Below are 23,776 nucleotides of genomic sequence, written 5' to 3' on the forward strand. Positions count from 1 at the left end.
CCCACTCTAGGTCACGCATATAACCCTTTTCCATGATCTGGTGGTCTTTCCCGCTGAACCAAAAGTTTTCAACCATAGGTTGTCTCAACTTTTCATATCAATCAGTTCATCATGTTGCCTACCCTTTCTTCTGGAACCTTGTGCCCAAGAAAGAGGAAGGCTCCTTCGGACCTTAGCTTATAGTGATGTCTTCAACCACTATAAGATAAGAACTTGTTTGTGTCACCAGGCTTATCCTCTATTGGTCACTTGCAGCATTAACTGATGACGTTCGTTTGCCATACGTTGTCCATCAGCTTAGCGGACTGTCTTAGCAGGACTACAGATAAGACTTGGTCCACCCTCCTCAGCTCGGAGCTGTGGCTTCTGTGATGGCTCATCTTAAGATAATACCCTTTATGCATGTTTGCAAAGCTGCATCTTGATCGCCAGTTCACACCTTTTACAATCGTTTATCTCTACGTCATCTCAAGGACTGACAGTACCTACAGATAAGCAGTTTGCGTGACCTGCTCTTGTGGTAGTTACTCTCCACGAAGGAGTCCATGCTGTTTACTAAGTAAATGGTCCACTGTAAACCTCAGCTTGGAACTCCCCACAGATCATGTCTAATTCAGCCCTGCTTATCGACAGAAAAAAGCAAATTTGCTTACCGTAAATGGTGTTTTCTGTAGATAGTAGGATGAATTGGACATGTGAGCTAGTCTCCCTGGAGAGTCGACCACCTAGCAATGCATATAGATACTTGTGATTTAGACTGAGGAGACACTCAAGGCAACAGCTGCGTGGGAACTCCCGCACATGCTCAGAGCTCAAAGCTTGGGGAGACAAGGCCATTTGATGCCCCGGATGACGACATCCCAGATCATGTCTTATTCATTCCGCTATCTAACTTGCTTATATATATTGGCTAAGTAAAATGAACTTCATTATTCATTTTTTGTAATAGCACATACTAAAATTTGTGGTTTTTTTTCAGTCCGAAATAGAATTATTTGTGAATCGATTGGACTCGGTGGAATCTGTGCTTCCGTATGAATATACTGCGTAAGTATTCTGCGAACACTTGCATATTATCATCTGAAGTAGTGCATTTTATTTTTTCTGAGTATTTTGTTCTTGTCTGTATTGTTATATCTGTATATCTTTCACAACACTTTCATAGCTATGTAAGACTAATGTACCTAAGTTTGACTTCCAGGCCGAGCTTCTACTCCTCAAACTGGCTGAGTAAGGAAGTCCTAGCTATTATACAATGGTCAAACGTCAGATACACATGAATAAATGTTCAGAACAAGCTGTGTCCATTGAACAAGTACGGTTGCTAAGATTGGACTAAGAGAATGTATAAAATGGGGGAAAAATTTTGATTGGCTGTGAGTGGAAGCTCATGGTAACATTGACTGGTAGAGACTAACATTCCTACTAAGGTCATGCGCAGCTGCGCACACCCCACACCAGGCCATATAGGACCTGGCAGGAGGAACGATGTGAGCTAGTCTCTTGAATGCCAGCCTCTGTCCTGTCTGTGCCATTACCGGGAACATATTTAGAACTTGCGGACCAATGTTTCAGCTGATCTTTTGAATTATGAGCTCAGCAGCTAGGAACTGCTGGCCTTACAGTTTTGAACATACTGTAACTGAAGTGCTGCTACAGAGAGGGCAGCTATGTGTTGAGCTTCTGCGGCTTGGTAGGGTTATATGAGGGCAGGCAGGGGCAGTGTTTCTTGAGGGGGTGGAGGAAAGGAGGAGGCAGGTGATGAGGTTTCGTTGGTGGGAGAAAACATTGAGAAGCAGGTACAGATGATGGTACAAAGAGGTTGGAAGAGGAGAGGGCAGATTGAGGGAAAGGCAAAAGAGGAGCTTGAGGGGAGGAAGCAAAGAGCAGAGGATGAGGGGGAAGAAGCAGGAGGGAGATGGGGTAATGGATGCTGGGGAAGAGAAATGATGGAAGCAAGGGAAGGAGGCATATTGGGAAGAGATGATGTGGGAATGGAGGAATAAGGTGGGAATGGGAAATAAAAGGAATTGAAGGTAGAGAGCAAATAGAAGTGGGTGAGTAGGTGAGATAGCTGAATGATGTGAGCAAAGCTAGGAGTGAAGAGATTGACTTGAAGAAGAATGGAAAATGGAAGAATTGAGAGAAGCTGAACTCAGGTCCATAGTAAAAGGCAGCAGTAATGGTAATGCTAAGGCAGTGCTCATGGTAGAAACAGCTCACAGTGGATGGGGGCAAATACTCCCCTCCACCAACACTTTAAAAAGTTAAGGGCACAACAGTAATGCACACCTACACAAGTCCTAGAAAAAAATGTAAGGGAACATTGGTGGAGACTGATATCAGTTGATCAGGAAGCCCAAAGGAACAGAAGGAAACTGCTGGGCCAAAATAAATATTCACATAAATGCTTTTTCTTCCACTGGAGCAGACCAAAAAAAAAATGTAGGCCCACCATTTATATTGTTGGTTGAATTTGTGTGTGTGTGGGTATAGTAGAACAAGATGGCCAAAAAGCAATATGCTAATTGGTTTCCATAATTACGTACATTAGAGAAGAGAACAAGGGGAACAGTACTAGACAAATGTGCAAAAGCACTTTATATCATTGGTTCTAAGTATTTATAAACAAACATGTAATCCTAAAACACTTTTTTTTAGTATATTTTAAATTTTTATAAACACAAATTAGCTAAAACATTAAGGGCCGGATTTTAAAAGCTTTACAAGCGTAAATTGGCTTATGCGCGCCGGGCTTATTTTATAAAGCCCCGGGACGCGTCTAAGTCCCGGGGCTTTACTAAAAGGGCGATCGGGGCCGGGCCAGAGGCCTCCATGACAGCAGCCATTTGCTGCTGTGTCAGAGGATCGCGTACCAGCAGGCTGCTGGTGCACGCAACCTGCTCCTGCCTCCAGGCGGACGCAAAAAGTATTAAAAACTGGGGGGGGGGGGGGGGGGGGGGGGTTGGAGTAGGGGGAGGGAATGGGAGAAGCTAGTGGTTGTCGGCGTGCACAAGGTGAACTAGTGTGCACCCCCTTGCATGCGCCGACTCCTGATTTTATAGCATGAGCGCAGACCAGATGTGTTCCACGCATTAAGAAAGATGGAAGGAAGGCAAAAGGACTACCAGCATGGTTGAAAGGTGAGGTGAAAGAGGCTATTTTAGCCGAAGAAGGATCCTTAGACAAGGGAAACTTTGATAAAATGAGGAAAATAGTTAGAAAAAAACTGAAAGGTGCAGCTGCAAAGGTTAAGTGTTCAACAGGCTTGGACATTGTTTAAAAATACAATCCTAGAGGTGCAGTCCATATGTATTCCACACATTAAGAAAGGTGGAAGGAAGGCAAAACTATTAGTCATGGTTAAAAGGTTAGGTGAAAGACTATTTTAGCCAAAAATTGGAAGAAGGATCCATCTGAAGAAAATAGGATAAAACATAAGCATTGCCAAGTTAAGTGTAAAACATTGATAAGACAGGCGAAGAGAGAATTTGAAATGAAGTTGGTTGTAGAGGCCAAAACTCATAATAAAAATGTTTTTAAATATATCCAAAGCAAGAAACCTGTGAGGGAGTTGGTTGGATGACCGAGGGATTAAAGGGACTCTTAGGGAAGATAAAGCCATTGCAGAAAGACTAAACAAATTCTTTGCTTCCGTGTTTACTAATGAGGATGTTGGTGAGATACCAGTTCTGGAGATGGTTTTCAGGGGTGATGAGTCAGATGAACTGAACCAAATCACTGTGAACCTGGAAGATGATGTAGGCCAGATTGACAAACTAGAGAGTAGCAAATCACCTGGACTGGATGGAATGCATCCTAGGGTACTGAAGGAACTAAATTAAATTTCTGAGCAATTACCAAGGCAACTAATCTATATGTTAGGTTTCATTTTTCTCTTGCTTTTCTTTACTTTTCTATCTGGCTCTCAAAGGAGGTGGCTGACAAAATAAAAGCTAAAAGAACAGCATTCAAGAAATATAAAGGATTCCAAAAGGAGGAGCACAAGGCACTGCTCTGTGCAGTCTGGATAAACAAGCATCGGGGTAACTTACTTGATGCGGCAGTTACTACCCTTAACCATTAAGCCTTATGCTCACCTTTGATGCAACTCCAACATTACTCTCTGCATCAGTGGCAGGGGGTGGCAGGAAATTTGAATCAAACAGTTACCAACAAGGGCCTTGAACTTGGTGAAACAGATAAGTATGGGAAAATAAATGTGGGAGCTTGCTGGTCAGATTGGATGGGCCGATTTGGTCTTTTTCTGTCGTCATTTCTATGTTTCTATATTAAAATTTGTAACATCATTAAAATCATCCATTGTACCTGAAGACTGGCGGGTGGCCAGTATAACTCCCAATATTTAAAAAGGGCTCCAGGGGCGATCCAGGAAACTATAGACCAATGAACCTGACTTCACTGCCGGGAAAAATAGTAGAAACTATTCTAAACATAAAAATCGAAGAGAATATAGAAAGACATGGTTTAATGGAACACAGTCAACATGGGTTTACCCAAGGGAAGTCTTGTCTAACATCTGCTTCATTTTTTTTTTTTTTGAAGAGGCTAATAAATGTGGATGTTGTATGTTTGGATTTTCAGAAAGCGTTTGACAAAGTCCCTCATGAGAGGCTTCTAAGAGAACTAAAAAGTCATGGGATAGGAGGCGATGTCCTTTCATGGATTACAAACTGGCTAAAAGACATGAAACAGAGAGTAGGATTAAATGGTCATTTTTCTCAGTGGAAAAGGGTAAACAGTGGAGTGCCTCAAGGATCTGTACTTGGACTAGTGCTTTTCAATATATTTATAAATGATCTGGAAAGGAATGCGATAAGTGAGGTTATCAAATTTGCAGATACAAAATTATTCAGAGTAGTTAAATCACAAGCAGACTGTGATACATTATAGGAGGACCTTGCAAGACTGGAAGATTGGGCATCCAAATGGCAGATTAAATTTAATGTTATGCTCAATAAGACCTGTTAACTTAATTGTTTAAGTCTTTTTTTTTTTTTTTTCTCCTTTATCTTTTGGTCATCAATGTTACAACGTTATTGTTAAATTTTGAACTTATGTACACTGTTCCAAGTTTCATAACCTTGTTCTATGTAATGCCTTTTGGCAATTTTCATGTTCTGTTTCAATGTAAACCGATGTGATCTTTATTTCATATAGGAACACCGGTATATAAAAATCTAAAAATAAATAAATAAAGTGCAAGTTGCTGCATACAGAGAATAACCCTTGCTTATATTTACACAGTGTAAGGTTCCATATTAGGACCTACCACCCAGGAAAAAGATCTAGGCATCATAGTGGATAATACTTTGAAATCATCGGCTTAGTGTGCTGCAGCAGTCAAGAAAGCAAACAATGTTAGGAATTATTAGGAAGGGAATGGTTAATAAAACAGAAAATGTCATAATGCCTCTATCGCTCCATGGTGAGACCGCACCTTGAATATTGTGTACAATTCTGGTCGCTGCATCTCAAAAAAGATATAGTTGCAATGGAGAAGGTACGGAGAAGGGCGACCAAAATGATAAAGGGGATGGAACAGCTCCCCTATGAGGAAAGGCTGACGAGGTTAGGGCTGTTCAGCTTGGAGAATAGATGGCTGAAGTGGGATATGGTAGAGGTCTTTAAAATCATGAGAGATCTTGAATGAGTAGATGTGAATCTGTTATTTACACTTTCGGATAATAGACTGACTAGGGGTCACGCCATGAAGTTAGCAAATAGCACATTTAAGACTAATCGGAGAAAATTCTTTTTCATTCGATGCACAATTAAGCTCTGGAATTTGCTGCCAGAGGATTTGGTTAATGCAGTTAGTGTAGCTGGGTTTAAAAAAGGTTTAGATAAGTTCTTGGAGAAGTCCATTAACTGTTATTAATCAGGTAGACATAGGGAATGGCCTCTGCTATTACTAGCATCAGTAGCATGGGATCTTCTTAGTGTTTGGGTAATTGCCAGGTTCTTGTGGCCTGGTTTTGGCCTCTGTTGGAAACAGGATGCTGTGCTTGATGGACCCTTGGTCTGACCCAGCATGGCAATTTCTTATGTTCTTAAGGACTGCTTTAGCTGCATTCCAAAAAATCAGTGGGTCTCCATCAGCTGTAGTATTGGTGTCTGCATACTCTGCCCATTTATCCAGAAGAAACTTTTTAAATTGACTGTCCTGATATAAATGAATGGGAAAGTTTCAGCTTTTCCTCTGTTGTTGCATCAAACAGCTCCAGAGTAAGTGAGATTGAAGCATGATCTGAATAGGGTATTTCACATATCTCGCAATTGCAGATATTGTCAGACCAGCACTCTGAAATCTAAGCTAGTCTTAAATAGACATGGTGTACATGTGAGTAAAAGGTAAAGTCAGATTTATCACTATGTAACCATCTCCGTGCATCAACTAATCCCATTTCTTTGGAAAGGAACCCAATACCTAAGTCTCCTTGATTCTTTTTCCATAACGCATAAATAATCATCCTATTGAAGCAGTTTAACAGCTAAGGTAGAAAAAGACTCTGGAAATGAATATTAGGGACATATACATCGGCAAGCATAACTGTTTTGCCAAGCAGAGTACCCAAAACAATAAGATAGTGGCCACTGATGTCTGAAATTTGTTTTTCCAAGGTGAATTTTTTTTTTCCTCTTTCTCAGCCTGACAGAAAGGTGTGGCTATTCTTATACATAAAAAAATTGCCTACCCAGTCTCTACACAATTTCTTATTCTCAGTCTATGAGATGTGTTTCTTGAAGGAAAATATCAGAGCCCCTTTTCTTCAGTTCAGTTGATATTTTCATATGTTTGAATGGTGAGTGTAAACCAGCCATGTTTAATGTCCTAAAACAAATTTGTACCATTTGGAAAGTAATAAAAGCTAAAATTGCCAGACATAAATAGAATTATGAAACGGTAGGCCCCCCCCCCCCCCCCCCCCAAGCTAGATTCACTGCCCAGATCATGGCTCCCAGCCTGCCTTTGCTCGCTTTCAGTACCAAAGAATGCAGAACAAAGCACAATGACCATCAAAGCCTAAGAATTCACACGTAACATCCCCAATCTCCGTAACTCCTTATTCCCATATGGGATTTCCATCTCCCCGGTCTTTAGGGTAGAAGAGTCTTCAAGCACCAAAGCTGTTTTCTTTAGCATTCTCCATTCTCCTCCACAGTTCTATGTAAAACAAAGTCACTACTAACAAGTTGGACGATTTGGAAAATAGAAGCCGAAGGAATAACCTGCACATTGTGGGAGTCACTGGGCCTTTAGGTCTTCTATCGTTAGAGCAATAGAATCAAGCTTCGATTCATACTTATCCACTCTCAAAAATTTCTGTAGCTCTCAAATTGTTCCCGTAAATCAACCACTGAGGACTGATGCTTTGTCAGATGATCCGTAATTGCTGCAGATACCGCCTTAGTTATATCCTGAATTGCAGCCTTGGTCATCCCCTATGCTAGATGCAATGACTCGGGCACCATATTTTTTTTCCTCGGTTGGAGGCCTTGATTTTTCCACCCTCACTCTCTTTGGCCGCATAGACATTTCGTCTGTCAAACATAAATAGAATTGTCCATATATATTTCCAGGTACCTGTATGAACGTTTCTGCAGTTATATGTGGGTTCAGCTTGATTACTTCTAGAGTTCTTCGCGGAATCCAAGGGAGTGTGTGGAATTTGCTTCCTATCCCTCTGATGTCCTCACCAGAAGCCCCTACAGGTATAGTTTTTTAAATGGTGGCAATCATTTTAAAGCTTAAAAAAAAAAAAAGTTTTAAATCAACAGTGATTTGTCTCTGTGGAATACAACCCACCCTTTTGATTTAAGCCATGTCGTCATGAATTTAAGGAATATCATGTGTTCCACTTGATATAACTGTTTTCGGCGAAACAATGGGCTTTTATCAGGGCTTAGAAAAACTTTGGGTATAGTTTTCTACGACATATTTATGCACAAAAAATTGGTTTGAAAAACCTTGAGTTTAAACTGACAAACGCTTGGGAGAAGTCTCCCAACAGGACAAGCTGTTCAAAGAAATCCTCTGGGACATTTAATAACTTTACATGGACATTTCTCATTTATAAGAGGGTATTTGAAGAAAATCTGAAAGTCACATGCAGAGACTCTGTCACAAAATGTTTTAGGGTCATACTTGTTTATAAAATTTAATGTTTTAGGGTTATAATTGATCTGCTATTTCTATACTGATATTCTTGATCCCCTAGTACCCTACACCTCCTTGGAAGTATTGTTGAGTTTTATTGTGTATTATCCTAATGTATTAGTTACATTATTGTTTACAAACTTGTTTCGCCTTAACTTAATTTTGATTGTAAAGCTTGTTGCTAATTTAATGTTCTCTGTAAACCGAGGTGATGTTTGCTAACGAACCGCGGTATATAAAAATCCATAAATAAAATAAATTTGTTTATAAATACTTACAACCAGTGATGATAAAAATGCTTTTGCACATTTAACTAGTATTCTTCTTTTTCTCTTCTCTAATGTGTGGGTGTGTGTATGTGTCTATATAGCTTCTATTCTTAGATGTTTATAAATTGTAAATTTAAAGTGTTTTCCAGCTAATCAGGGGTTCTTTGAAAGAGAAAAAAAAGTGTTTTTGCAGAGCAGGCACCATTACTGGGTACCTTTTCTGGCTGAATTAAATACATTTTGTGCACATGAGTTTTCACTATGGAAAAGGCCCAAAACAGAGTGGAGGACTAAGGCGGGCAAGAGTACTTGGGGCAATGGTGTTTTTCTGGTGTTAATCCAGTAAATGTCTACTGTATTTATTTTTGCATCAGGGTATTTTATTGGTGTATATTTATTAAAACCTAAAATCAGCAACCCTAAATATAACATATTGGTATTAAGTTTCAGAATGCTTTTAGGGGTCTTAAGTCAAATGAATCAACAGCAGCCATTTCTCTCTCATAATTGGAGCAAAACTTGCTTTTTCTGAGGATAAGCAGGATGGTAGTCCTCACACATGGGTGACATCATCAGATAGAGCCCCGATGCAGAAAACATGTCAAAGTTTCTAGAAGTTTGTCTAGACACACTGGGCCAGATTTTAAAAGGGTTACACGCATAAGTTATGCGCAGAACCCTTAAACTCCCCCTGCATGCGCAGAGCCTATTCTGCATAGGCTCAGCGGTGCGCGCAAGCCCTGGGACGTGCGTAAGTCCCGGGGTTTGCAAAAGGGGCGGTTAGGGGCATGGCCAAGGGGGTGTGGTGTCGGCTTAGGGCAGTCCGGGGGCGTGGCTGAGTGCCCCGACACAGCGGCCAATTCTCCGTGTCTGGGGTCCACAATGGTATCCACCAGTCCTGATGCCAGTCACCAGTCCACCTCAAGGGTCTGAAGAGGATCTGGCCACCTCTCCTTCCTCCCACTTGGTGTTGGCATCGGCATCGTTCAAAGAGGAACTGGAGTGTTTCCAGTCAGTGGTGGACCAGGCACTGCAGGGCTTCGGTCCTGTGGCACCAATGGCACCAGACACAGTGTCGTCCATCCTCGTACCACTTCTGGAGAAGCACAACATGCTCATTGATGTGTTACCAGGAAGCACCGAGGCTTTCCCCTACCGATATGGTGGTTGTCGCTGGTTCCTCTGAAGAAGCTCCACGAGGTCGGCGGAGATGCAAGGGCCTGCCACTACTCCCTGTCCAGTTTACCAGTGCCTCCACCTTGGGATCCATCCCCTGTGGCTTACAATGAGCATGAGGAACCCCATCACCCCAGGGGGGATGACGCTTTGGAGTCCTCCGATGAAGGTTCAGAGGGTCTCCCTTCAGAACTTTCTCCTCCAGAGGAGCAAAGGAAGTCTCTGCTTGAGGACTTAACCTTTGTAAGTTTTGTGCAGGTGATGGCAGAAACCATTCGGTTTGTTGTTGATGGAAGAGGATGCCAGGCACAAAATGCTTGAGATCATCCAGTTTGTGGTGGACCCGGTACATGAGATCCTTAAGGAGTTGCTACTGAGGTTATGGGAACACCCCCTCAGTGTTTCCTGTTAATAAGAAGGCAGTGGGGTCTACCTCATCCAGAAGGCTACTGGATTCGATAAGCATCAGCTGCCCCACCAATCAGTGGTGGTCAATTCTGCCCTCGAGGGCCAAGCACTCTTGGACTCATTCGTCGATGCCCCAGGAAAGGACCTTGGAGCAATGGATCCTCTTGGGAGGAAGGTGTTTCAAAGTGCCATGCTCATTGCCCACATTGCTGCCTATCAGCTCTATTGACCCAGTACTCATAGAAGTTCTGGAAACAGTTGCAGGAGATAGCCGAGCAACTCCCTTAACAGCAGCAAGACACCCTCATGTCACTGGTGCATAAGAGCCTGGAGTGCGGAAAACATGAGGTATGTGCAACCTATGATGTTTTTGAGACTGCATTGAGAGTCTCTGGAGTGGGAATAGGCGCCCGCAGAATGACATGGCTGCGGGCCTCTGATCTCCGACCAGAAGTATAGGAACAACTTGCTGACGTGCTGTGCACTAAAAAGAATCTCTTCGGAGATAGGGTGAAGGATGCTGTGGCCCAACTTCGGGATCACCATGAAACCCTCCAACAATTCTCTGCCAGTACTCTGGACCCGTTGTCCTTGGAGGCTTGCAAGACCAGGGCCAAGGAAGTCTTTTTTTTTTTTTTTTTTTTCCACCAAAGGAAGTACTGTCCTCTGTCCCTTCGCTCCCATCAACACCATCAGGGCTCCCACAGCTGTCCTAGACTACAGAGAGCCCCCAAACCCCAGCTGGTCCTCGGTCAACTCTGGGACAGGTTTTTGACTGGGTAATAGGTAGTGTACACCAGTTGGGGGAAGGCTGCGGTTCTTTGCAAACCAGTGACCCAGTATAACCTCAGACCAGTGCATTCTTTCCATCGTCTGTCAGGTGTACTAATTGCACCTATTTGGTGTCCCACCAAATTACACTCTGTGCCTGTTTTTGGGGGCTGGTAGCACCTCAGGAAGTACTACTAGCAGAGCTCTCCTCCCTCTTAATGGCTAGAGCAGTTGAGCCTGTGCCATGAGTGCAAAGAGGACGGGGATTCTACTACAGGTACTTCACTGATTCCAAAGAAAATAGGAGGACTCTGTCCCATCCTAGACCTAATGGCCTTGAACAAGTTTCTAAGAAAAGAAAAGTTCAAGATGGTTCCCTTGGCACCTTGATTTCTCTCCCCCCCTCCCCCCCCCATCTTTTGCAAAAAGGGGATTGGCTATGCTCCCTCTACCTAAAGGATGCATGCACTCATATCGAGATCTTCCCCAATCACAAGAAGTATCTTTGATTTGTGGTGAGAACTGCATTTCCAATGCCGTTTGGGCTCGCGTCTGCGCCACTGGTCTTCACAAAATGTTTGGCTGTGGTGGCAGTGTGCTTCCGCAGGGTGGGAATGCATGTTTAACTCTATTTGGATGATTGGCTGGTTAAGAGCATGTCTCAGGCAGGGGCTTCCAGGTCCCTGCGCTTGACCATTCAGGTGTTTGGAGTCAGTAGGGTTCGTTCTCAACTAGCCAAAGCCCCATTTCAGCCCTTCACTTCAATTGGACTTCATAGGAGCCCTGCTAGATACGGCTCAGACTAAGGCCTTCCTGCCTTGCCAGAGGACCATTACTTTGACTACTATCATGGCAGAGATCCAACGGAGCCAGCAGGTGTCGGCCTGGACTCTCAACAATGTTGAGGTTGTTGGGCCATATGGCCGCAATTGTCTGTCACTCCCTTGGCACATTTACACATGCACAGTCCAATGGACCCTGAAGTCGCAATGGTGCCAGGCCACTCAGAGCTTCCAGGATTGCATCAGTCACCCCATCTTTCCAGGACTCCTTGTCCTGTGGCGGGTACTTTCAAATCTGGAACAGAGGACCTGAGATGGGGAGCTCATGTAGATGGGCTCAGTAGTCAGGATCTCTGGTCTGCCCAGGAACGCTCTTGTCAATCAACTTCCTGGAGCTTTGGGTGATCAGGTACGTGTTACGGGCTTTCAGAGATCGGTTGTCCTGATCTATACAGACAAACAATTAGCTGTGTGGTATGTCAACAAGCAGGGAGGCATGGGATTTACCTCCATGTCAGGAAGTGGTCCAGATCGGTTGTGGGACCTGTCCCATGGGATGGTGCTCGGGGCCATATACCTGGCTGGGACAGAGATCGTGATCGTGGTAGAGGACAGGCTGAGTCGAGCCTTCAGACCCCGTGAGTGGTCTTTGGATATTCTGCCTTTGGAGCTGGGATGTAGATCTGTTCACATGCCCCTGCAACAGGAAGGTGCCTCTTTTCCGCTTCCTGTACAGGTCAGATGGCAAACCAGCCTCTGACACCCTTGCCCGTCACTGAGGCAAGGGTCTTCTATATGCGTATCCTCAGATTCCCTTAGAAGTGAAGACTCTCTTGAAGCTTCGCAAGGACAAGGGGACTATGATCCTCATAACTTCTTCTTGGCTGAAACAGGACTGATTTCCACTTCTATGGGACTTCCCCAGATCTCATCATGCAAGATCGTGGCAATTATTGTGCATCCCAACCTCCAGGCCCTGTCACTCACAGCCTGGATGTTGAGAGGTTAATTCTGCAATTGCTTGATCCCTCAGAGAATGCATCTCTGGTTCTGGTGACTTCTAGAAAGCCTTCCACTAGAAAGTCCAGTGGACTGAAATGGAGTAGGTTTTTCCATGTGGTGTGAGCAGAAGGCCCTAGACCTGTTCTGCCCCACAAAAAAGCTGCTTGATTACCTTCTACACCTGTTGGAAGCTGGCTTAAAAACCAAATCAGAGTTAATTTCAGTGCAATTGGCGCATTTCTACCAAGGTATAGATGGTAGGCCCATCTCTGTACAGCCTATAGTTGTACGATTAATGCTTCGCCTGCTCCTAATAAGGCCTCCTGCTGTGTCTTGGGACCTCAACATGGTCCCAAGACACATCATTAGCTTAGCTGATGAAAGCTCCTTTTGAGCCACTGCACACCTGTGATCTGAAGTACCTGACCTGGAAGATATTTTTGGTGGCTGACAGCGAGTCCAGGCCTTAGTGAGTTATCCACCTTATACTAAGTTTTATCTTGACAGGGTGGTCTTACGTACGCACCCTAAGTTCCTGCCTAAGGTGGTGACAGATTTCCATCTTAACTAGTCAATCGTCCTGCCGATATTCTTTGCTAGGCCCCATTCACACCAAGGTGAATGAGCACGGCATAGTTTGGACTACCAAGCGAGGCTTAGCCTTCTACCTGTAGCGGACAGAAGCCTATAGATAGTCCACCCAACTTTTTATTTCTTTTAATAGAAATAGGTTGGGCGTTGCCATTGCCAAACAGATACTATCCAATTGGCTAGCAGATGGTATCTCTTTCTGAGATGCCTAGGTGGGACTGTATGTTAGGGGCCATGTCAAGGTTCATTCTGTCAATCATGGCAGTGTCTGTGGTCCACTTGCAAGCAGTTCCCGGGGGGGGGGGGGGGGGAGATCTGCAATGCTGTAACATGGAGTTCTCTCCACACATTCATATCTATTGTCTGAATAGGGATGGCTGACTAGACAGGTTCAGCTAGTCTCTTTTGGTACCTGTTTGAGGTGTAGGGCCTGTTTGGGTTCAGGCTGTCTCCCCCCTCTTTTACCAATAGCACTTTTGTTGTGCCCTTTGACACTTGGTTGGGTGTCTGTTGATCCAATTTTTGTGTTGGGGGAGCAGCCTGTAGCTAGGTATTCACCCATGTGTGAGGGCTACCATCCTGCTGGTCCTTGAAGAAAGCAGAGTTTATCTGAAAAGGTTTTTTCCAAGGACAGTAGGATGTTAGTCCTCACGAAACCTGCCTGCCTGCCACCCTACGGAGTTGGGTTTTTCATAATTTTGAGTTATATAGATAATTCTATTGTTTAAGCCTGGAGACAGACCCCAGGTGGATGCGTGGTTTAAGGCATGCTAGGCATATTCAATGTGCCAAGTCAAAGTTCTAGAAACCTTGACAAATTTTCTGTGTCGGGGCTCCATCTGATGATGTCACCCATGTGTGAGGACTAACATTCTGCTGTCTTTGAAGAAGACCTATTACAGGTAAGCAACTCTACTTTTCCTGGTTTGTAATACTTGTATGTTCTCTTAGGTTTGATTTCTGCCAAGAAACAAAAGAAAAACGTCCATCTGAAAATCTCGGTCAGGTGCTGTTTGGAGAGAGAATAGAGCCCTCACCTTATAAGGTATGTATGCTTAAAATTAAAAAGTACCCTTTTTAATGATGAATAAAACACAGTTGGCACTATGAGCTTTTAAAACAAAGCAGGCACAAATTACATGCGAGTGACAGTCCTTAAGTTCTCACACTACCTCATTAAGCAAAGGAAAGTTAAATTTTATATAATGCTTGTCTGACACAATATCTTGAATTTCACAATTTATGTGGATCTGCAGCAGATAAGCAGCATATCCTACAATGCTAAAAAAGGAAATACTGGAGCAATCCTATAGAGACATGGATGAGGACCGGATGCTTTTCTGATTAGTGAGGGTTCCTCTGTGGTATCCAGTTTGTATCTGCTTAGTTCATCCATTAGAATCACCTCCGGTACTCAGCTACTACACAGAGAAAATTAATTATGAAGCACAAATAATCTGAAATCCTCAGGCTTGTATTTGAGGGAGTGGAAGTGAAAGGCTAGTGTTGGCAGTTGGAGACATGGTAAGTAGAGGTGAGGGGTTGGAGTCAGTGGACAGAGAGAGGTGGAAGTGAGGATGATGAGGGAATCATGAAAATCGAGAATGAAGAAGCTGAGGTATTGTCCTAGCTGTGGGAGAGGGCAGGTAACAGAGGGAGATAGAGAAAGCCACTCAGTCTTGTTAAGACTCTGGCTGTTAGTGTCACTACTAATTATTTGGCAGAATTATTTAAATACCAAACCAACAAAAAGGGTGCAAATGTTTTTGTTGCTATAAAGTTTGTCTGGTATCTAATTAGAGACAAGTGCCATGTATAAGGCTATGTCTTCACTCAAGATGTATACCATTTTTTATTTATTTTTAGCGATTTTTTTGATGCAATTTAAAATAGCAGTTTTTTAGAGATGCAAATAAATTCTTAAGCTTTCTTCCACTTTGTGAAACAATTTAAAGATAGATTAAGGTACAGAAAAGTTCTTAAAACCCTCTCCAAGATTTGTTCATCTTTTATATACCGATAGCCGTTTGCACATCGTACTGGTTTACAAGGAACAAGTGGAAGGCCAGAGGAAATGGCACAACTGTTACTTGGATGCATAAGTGAACATTTGAAAGCATTTAAAGAACATAGGAAAACATTTGACACATGAAAACGATTAACTTAGTCATATAGAACAAAAGGTATAAGAATTATGTTTTACAAATATAAGAAGGGAGAAACTGTACAAATAGTAGGGACTTGGGGGGAGAGGGAAGGATAGTTGGGGTAATAAAATAGATATTAAATTAGCAAAAATTGATATGGACAAAATGAAAAATTATAACCAAAAAATAGACATATGTAAACAAGGTAGTATAGTGTAACCAAACAAAAACCAATTCATCCAGAACAGCAACAGAAAATAAATAGAAAAAACAATTATATGAATGGGACAAAGTATAATTCAAATTAAATCAGTCCAGTAGATGGAGACCAAACAAAGCTGACGTCATGGTATATATACCCCTGCTCTGACAGCCTGCCAGTTTTCTCCATCTCTCTACTGGGGTTTGCTTGGGTTTTTTTTTTTGGGGGGGGGGGGGGGAGACAAGAAAAGGAGATCAAGCATATACCACTTCTCTTGTGGTCCGTCCCTCAGTCAAGTGCCTCTGTCCAGTAGCTGGTTTTCTGGCATGGACTTAGTTACGAGGAGAGAATCAGCTGGAGACCAATCGTACTTGGTCAGGATGGACTGAGCTCAGGTGAAGGGATGTGTTTTGTTGAGTTGAGCAGCCTTTTAGCTAGGCCCCACTCTCAGGCTTCTCTTAGACTCTGTGTGGTAGGCTGCGGCGGTATTCACGCCCCCCCCCCCCTTCTGTGCAAGTCTGCCGCAAAACAGTTACTGACTGTTCGTGCCTGCGTATCCAGGTTGGGCTTCCTTCTGGGCGCATAGATTGGGCATCCATAATTCATGCGTTCCTCAGATCCTAGTGCCTAAGCTCTTTTTCATAAGAGAAGTATGCGCTTATGGGATGTCCTATCTTAATTATACTCTTCCCATACTTGGGTGCCCAGAATTTGAGTATCCTGTTTTTTTTCGGCATCCTGTCTGGGCTTGCTTTGTACAGGACATGTAGATTCACAATTGTGAGATGCTTGTTTGTAAGCGTACTGCAAATGGACGTCTTATCCATGGCTCAGGTAGCAAGAATCATAAGCACCTTGCGATTTGCACTGCTTGCTATATTTGGGCATCACAGCAGGGTGTCCCCTCTAATCTTATCACATTGCCTGAAGGCTCACCCATGGATTTAGCTGAGCCGGGCCCTTTCCTGCAAGATGCAGGAATGGGACCAGAGGGGGATCTATCAGATGTTTCGCCTGGTTTTGAGGCTCCCCTAGCTGGAATTTCAGCAGGGAAGGACTTCTCAGTAGATGCCTCTCTGACGCCCTCTGGTTTTGGTGTAAATCCTTTTGCCTTTTTTTGGGGGGTGGAATTTTTTCAAGGGCTGCAGTTCTTTCTAATGTTTGGAACTGGCCAAACCTGGAAGTTCAGGAGTGCAAGTTGTGGATCCTGCAAGTCTGGTGCCATGGATAAGCATTGGATTACGCCCTGGCCTGCTGCGGTATCCACTGATGGGAACCTCGCTGGCTCAGATGACGAGGGCGATCCTTACTCCCTGGAGGATAGAGAATTTCCTCCGGGCTTGGAGTCATATGGATGGGTCGCCGGCTCTAATCTTCCAGATACTGAAGATGCTGGGAGTGCCAGGTGTTGGTTCCATGTCTGAGCCAAAGAAGAATCCCATTTTAGTGTCTTGATTGGTCTTGGATCGGGTACTCTGGAAACTGTTAAAGAGGGACGAACCTTGGTAGGGCTGTACTCCCTGGATCAGACAGCGAGAGCCTTGCATTTTCCGAAAGTGGATGTGCTTAGTGTGCAGTCTCCAAGCGGATGACCTTTCCTGCAGAAGAGGGAGCAACATCGGAGAATGCACAGGATAAAGTTGAAGCCATCCTTACACAAGTCTTGAGGCGGTGGCAATGAATTGCAATTAGCCTCTTGTTGCTCCCTGGTGGCTCGCGCTTCAGGAAGTCTATGAGACTGGTTAGAATACCAGAGCTGTGATGGAACCGGCTGCTGCTGCTGTTTTGGATTCGGGCTGTACCTTGGTCCTTCTGTCTGCCAGAGGGGTGGCTTCAATGTTAGCGGCCATTCGTCTAATATTATGAAATTGTCCTTAAAGGATCAGGCTTGTTCTGGGAGAGAGAGAGAGAGTAAATGCCAATAGGCAGAGTGAGTCCCAAATTCCTCATTTACCAGAGGATTAAAAGCAGGTGCCATGCTAGTGGTTTCAAATGTTTTAGATCCTATAGAGAAGTGCCTTATCCGAGGCTCGACCTCTGAGTAGGTCTCATTTCTTTTGGCCCAGGTAACCCAAACGGACATATGTTTAGATGTAATGCATCCCAACCTCCTCAATGGTGTGCCGACTCATCTTTCAGAATTGGAGATACAGGTTCGCCTGTCTCCTCTTATTGGGGGTGAGTCAAGATCACAGGCTTATAAAAACAAACAAATGGACTCTGATCCATTAAGAGGCTCGCCAACACAGTGGACATAGTCAGAGAAGTGTGGTGTGGAGATAGCTTGTTTTTATAAGCATCTGTATGAATAGCCAGTATCATCAGAATTCAACACCCACACACAGAGTGAGCGATGATTATAAAGTCCAGTGCTGACTAGGGCAGCTGCAGTTTGGAAAGCCTTAAGCACTTTATGATGGTCACTCTTTAAAATAAGCCCTTATTTGTTTTATAGCAAGATTTACAAGATATCTTGAGGCAGTACCACTATGTAATATGAAGACCCTGACAGTGGCGACCACCCTGATGGAGGTTTTTCACATAGGTTTGATGGGTAGGTGTAAGTGAGGGTTGGGAGTGCAGAGTGTGCGCTCATGTTGAGAATGTATGGTGGTGGAGGGGGGGTGCACTCCCCTCCCAGATCCTCTCCCCTACCCGCCACCTACTCTGGGATACCTTTCCTCCTCTCCTACTCCCCACTTCCTACCTGTGATTGGGCCAGGGAACCCCTAGCAGCCTTTCCTCTATTGGTGCCAGTGCACCTGTTATATCTTCTGCTGTTGTGATCTGGGAACCCTTCTGATTCAACTGCTCCTTTTTTTTTCTCGTGTTGGTGGGATCTGGGAAAGTCCACTAGCCTTGCCTCTGCAATAAATAGCCCATGATGCTGATGCTCCAATTCCTCTCTCGTTGTCTGAGGCCCTTCCCACTGCTCCAGGTGAGCATTGCTGCTTACACATGTTTACAGACATGCTACAGTGCTCACTTGGAGTCCCTTGCATATTTATAATAGAGAAAATGCTTCTTACGTTATCTTAATTAGTAAGTGTTTGCTGTCATCTTTCAACTAAAATCCAGTTTTGTTTTTGCACAGTTCACATTTAAAGAAGAGGACAAATGTCGTCTGGTGTGCACTAAAACATTTGATCCAAGCAAAAAGGAAGAAAAGCAGAAGTTAGACTTTTTGAAGAAAAATATGCTTTTGAACTACCAACATCATTGGTGAGTTGTTTTTTTATAATTTCAAATAAGCAAGAATGCAATGTTTCTCATGTTATATTTAGATGATATGAATTAACCCCTTTACAGAGACTCATAAGAACATTAGATGTGTCATGCTGGGTTAAGCCAAAGGTCTATTGAGTCCAGCATCCTGTGTCCAACAGTGGCCAGTGGAAACACCTGGCAGAACTCCTAGATCCACTTCCTTTATTGCTCATTCCCAGAGATAAGCTGGATATCCCCGTCCACCTGGCTAGAAATTGTTCATAGATCTTTTTTCTCAGGGAACTTGTCCAAACCTTTTAAACAAGGCTATGCTAGATGCCTTGACTACATTTTTTGGCAGTGAATTCCACAGCTTAAATGTGCATGGAGTTAAAAAAAAAAAAAAAAAAAAAAAAAAAAAAAGTCTCCAATTTGTTTTAAATCTGTTATCAGTTAAGTTTTATATGGAGTGTAGTTTCAGTAGTATTTATCCTTTCAAATAACTGTTTCCTATTTACCTGTTCTACCTCAATCCTATCCCCTCTGTCATCTCTTCTCTAAGATAAAGAGCCCTAACTTGTTTAGCTTTCCTTTATAAGTGAGCCTATCCATCCTCTATCATTTTTGATGCCCTTCTGTATACTTTTTCTAGTTCCATTATTTCTATTTTGGGATGAGATGACCGGACTTGCATATAATCCTGCAGTCGCCATGTAGATCTATGCAGAACCAATATGATCCTTTTTTTTTTTATTAATCTTTATTGAAAAAAGAACAAGTAAGTTACAATGCAAACAATTGTCATCGAAGATCCATACAACTGGATATAAACTGCTCCAGCATAACAGACATTTTGTAGTGCCCCCCCTTTCTAAACCAGCTAAACGTATACTCGAGAGGAGCCATATCTCCGAGAGGGGGGGGAGAAGATATCCAAACTTGTTGAACTGAGCCCAACAGGATGTCAAATACACATATGAGTTTTCTGTACTTAAACCCCTAATTCCCTCCCCCCTTCTTATAGTATCATATTGTATAGCAGGGAGATAAATAGCTTGTAGACAGGTCGTTCAAGTCCCTCAGTACAGGAGTTGCAGACAGCCGGACGGGACGGCTTATCCTGTCAGCTTGTCCCTTGCTGATTTGTAAAGGCCGCTGGTCTCCTGCCATGGCTAAAGCTTGGTTTGGGTGTTCGGTTGTGTATGTATATATATATATATATATATATATATATATATATATATATATATATATATATATATATATATATATATATATATATATACCCTAAAGTTATACCATACTGCATCCCCACAATCTTATTGGCTTTGGTGTCTGATTGTGTCTGCCTAACTTGATATTCATGCAAGCAGAGAGTTAACATCCTCTTAAACCAATGTTCTTATCGGGAGATTTATCTTCTACCCAGTTTAATATGACATTTTTACCCACGACTGCCGCTTACTGAATAAAGAGTAACACATTTGGGTTCACGGATTGTGAGTTTGGTGGAACTTCAAATAGCCATGACCCCGGATCATGCGGAACAGTACTCTGCCATAATCTGCGAGCACATCTGGATGATATCCCTCCAGAATTTCGCTATTATGGGACAATCCCAAAAACAGTGAACATATGACCCCACTGCCTGTCGACATTTAACACAATCAGGAGTAGCACATTTTGAATTGGCACGCTAGGGCTGGGGGAATTTATATTGGGTCTCCCATAGGATCTCATTGGTTGTAAGGTCGTTAATATGGGAAAATACCTCTGAGAAGTCCTGGAACAGTATTTGAAAGGAAGCCCACTGTGACCACAGAGAAGTCTTTGGAGGGCCTCGTTTCCCATGCCACTTCCCAATTCCATGTAGAACTTGGATATGCTAGGGTCCTTCTTTCCTTTGGCCAACATGGTGGTTACCAGAGCCCTCATGGCCTCTGTATGTTACACACTCAAAAAAACAATAGGTTTCACTGGTCAAAATGTTTGTTTTTTCAATTGTAACCACATAAATAGCAATATACATACGTTGTTTGTAGGACCCACACTCCCTGAGTTTATATTTCAATCAAGCTCAATCTGGTTATACTTTAATTATTGACTCCTTTTTTTTTAAAGATATATTTTTAAGTTTCAAAACTTTTCTTAAAACTAAACCGACTGAAGCTGGCTCACCGACCCCCACGTGACAGTATCTAATTGGATAAATGGAGCGAATAGGTAAATATTCCTTTATAGTTCTTTATAATCCTTAGAAAACAGTCCCATATCACTAGTCATGAAACAAACTGCAGAGTAATGTTCTTCTAATACAGCAAACAGTCCCTTCAAAATCATACTCATCTGATGCAGCAAACAGGGACTGTATATCTGAATATTATCTTGGCAATAACAATCATAGTAAAAATTGAGTATGGAGAAGAACATAACATCAAGAAGCAGTCTTCAATTAAAGTAAATCAATAAATGTTAATTATTGCAACGCTCACCATTTTACTTCACTACCAGCACAATAGAGATTCTTAGGATTGGGTATCCAAGTATGATCTTAACTGATTAGATTGATTAAAAACATACTTCCTTCCCTGATATGTGATAATACATCGGCATAGGGATCTTAATACAAATTTGGCCCCTCTTTGTAGAGCTTCTCCTCTCATTGATAGAAATGCCTTTCTTCTGGTTTGTGTCTCACGAGAGAGATCCCGAAAGATCCTTATACTCTGACCATAAAACTTCACATTCTGATGTCTGAAATATAATCTTAATAATGAATCTCTCTCAGAAAGGAAAATTGCACAATGAGGGTAGTTCTAGTGCTTATATTTGTCTCGAAAGATTTTTCCAAAAAGTCGGATAAATTCAAATCAGCTTGATTATCTTGTATTTGATTTTCTGATTCTTTTTTTTATTTATTCTTTATTAATTTTTCAAATAATTACAAGCATTTCCATCCTTAAACAGAAATAAAGTTATACATAATTATAAATCATTTCTAATATAAAGAAATATGTCTCCATTATTTAGTCCACAAGTCTATTTTAATGAGGGGGGCGGACAACAAAGAAATAAAAGGAAGCTTTACTTAAGAAATCAAAGAAAATGCCAATAGCTTGCACTATTTCAATCTCTCTATTTATTGCTAAGATATTGGGCTAACTGATGGAGATGATACTCTCAATAGCCGATTCTGGGAGTCTATCCACGCCTTTAGATGTTCAGGAGTCAGGAATATATAGGTATTGTTGTTAAATTTAACCACGCATCTACATGGATACCTAAGCTGGTATGTAGCTCCTAGCACCCTCACCTCTTGCCTTAGTGCTAGGAATCCCTTCCTTCTCTCCTGCGTGGCTTTAGCAAGATCTGGAAAGATCTGTACACATTGGCCCAGATAATTAGTTCCCATGTTTAAGAAATAATTCCTCATAATGAGGCCCATATCTTTTTCATATATTAAAGAAATAAGTAGGGTGGCCCTTTCCACAATTTCCACTCCTGATGATTCTAAGTAGTCTGTCAAGTTCTCCAGATCCACAGGGTTTTGATTTCCATTACTCCTTGATCTTTTAAAAGGCAGGAAGTACACCTTGTTAAATGGTGGAATATCTTCTGATGATATGAAGAATTTCAGTCAGATATTTATGTAATGTCACCCTTGGTAACTCACCCATTACCTTGGGGAAGTTCAATAGTCTCAAATTTAACCGCCTTATGCGATTTTCCAAGAGTTCTGTTCTTTTACTCAAGGCAGTACAATCTTGAATTGTAGCTGTTTGTACTTTCTGGATAGCCTTCAACTGGGTTTCTATTTGCTGTATCTTCTCCCCTTGTTCAGACAGTCTTTAATTATGGTCTTGGGTCACCATCTCAAGACGTGTAGCAATTTGAGTAACTTTAACCATTGTCCCATGAGTTACTAAATTTTGCTGAGCCATGAGCTCCCAGAGTACGTCCAAAGTAACTACAGGCGGTTTAACCGGGGTTGCAAACTCCTGGTGTTTCCCAGCAATTGATATAAACTCTGAAGCGTTTTTATTAGAAGAAATTTCCAACCTTGGAGTTGCAATACCTTCCGGTACTGATGTTTCACTTCTCGAATCTTCACCCGCCACTGCTCCCTCCAAGGGTCCCGTTGAGGTCTGTAGTCTCACGGGGTCCAACGCAGTCTCTGGCGGGAGTGTCGAGGAAATTGCCTGTGGTGATCTTAGCGTCTGTGGGCTCAGCGTTGTATCCCCAGGCGAAACGGCTGCTTCCCTGTCGTTTTCGCCAGCGGGGAATGGCTCCTCCCGATTCAGATTAAACTGGGCACACTCGGCAAGAGTCTTTTGTCCCGGAGGGAGAGAGGGTGTTGAGGGGAAAACCCTCATTCTCCCTTTCCTTTTCGGCGGCATGAGATCAAGAAAACAAGTATTTGTTCGCAAGAAACAAGAAAAGAAACCGGGAGCTCCGAGATGTGCTACCTGCAAGCGGCCATCTTAACTCCGCTCCCTGATTTTCTGATTCTTGATATTGGGGCATATAATAAATTCTTGCAATTGCTGGTATTGCTTCATTGGTATACTTTAACACATGTACCAAATAACTTCTAAACAAGTCTAACTGAGATATCAAATGAATTTTAGGAAAGTTTAATATCCTTAAATTTTTCTTCCTAATTTGATTTTCAATTACTTCCTATTTATCAAAATGAATTTTCTCAGATCTAATTAGATTTGTTTGTACTTTATCCAACTCCTTCACTTTTGCCTCCAAAGAATTCACAGAACCTTCTACTTTATGAACCTTAGTCTGTAGGACCACATTCTTATTCAAAACGTCCTGCAGTGTATTAGCAATATTATTAATGGATCTTTGCATTGAGACTAAAATGTCCCCAATTTCTTCAAGGTTAAAGTTTCTCAGTGTAATTATAGACAACCCAGTCAGAGGACCATCTTGAATACCACCACTTCCTCCCTCTATTGGAGCCTGCCCGGATACATATTGTGAAGAAGAAATACCATTTTGTTCCCTGGAGCCCAACTGTGGACTCA

The 23,776-nt window shown here is 42.5% G+C and overlaps 1 protein-coding gene across 2 annotated transcripts in view; it reads left to right on the forward strand.

Annotated features, from left to right (window-relative positions):
• Positions 1-23,776, forward strand: part of TM9SF2 (transmembrane 9 superfamily member 2) — a 121,520-nt gene that overhangs the window by 8,929 nt on the left and 88,815 nt on the right. For both annotated transcript variants that reach the window (XM_029604499.1, XM_029604500.1), the window contains exons 2-4: positions 980-1,047; positions 14,133-14,226; positions 18,625-18,752. In XM_029604499.1, coding sequence (XP_029460359.1) covers positions 980-1,047; positions 14,133-14,226; positions 18,625-18,752 — 290 coding nt within the window. The remainder of the gene's footprint in view (positions 1-979; positions 1,048-14,132; positions 14,227-18,624; positions 18,753-23,776) is intronic.

This window comes from Rhinatrema bivittatum, chromosome 5 (genome assembly GCF_901001135.1).
Source record: "Rhinatrema bivittatum chromosome 5, aRhiBiv1.1, whole genome shotgun sequence".
Classification (NCBI taxonomy): domain Eukaryota; kingdom Metazoa; phylum Chordata; class Amphibia; order Gymnophiona; family Rhinatrematidae; genus Rhinatrema; species Rhinatrema bivittatum.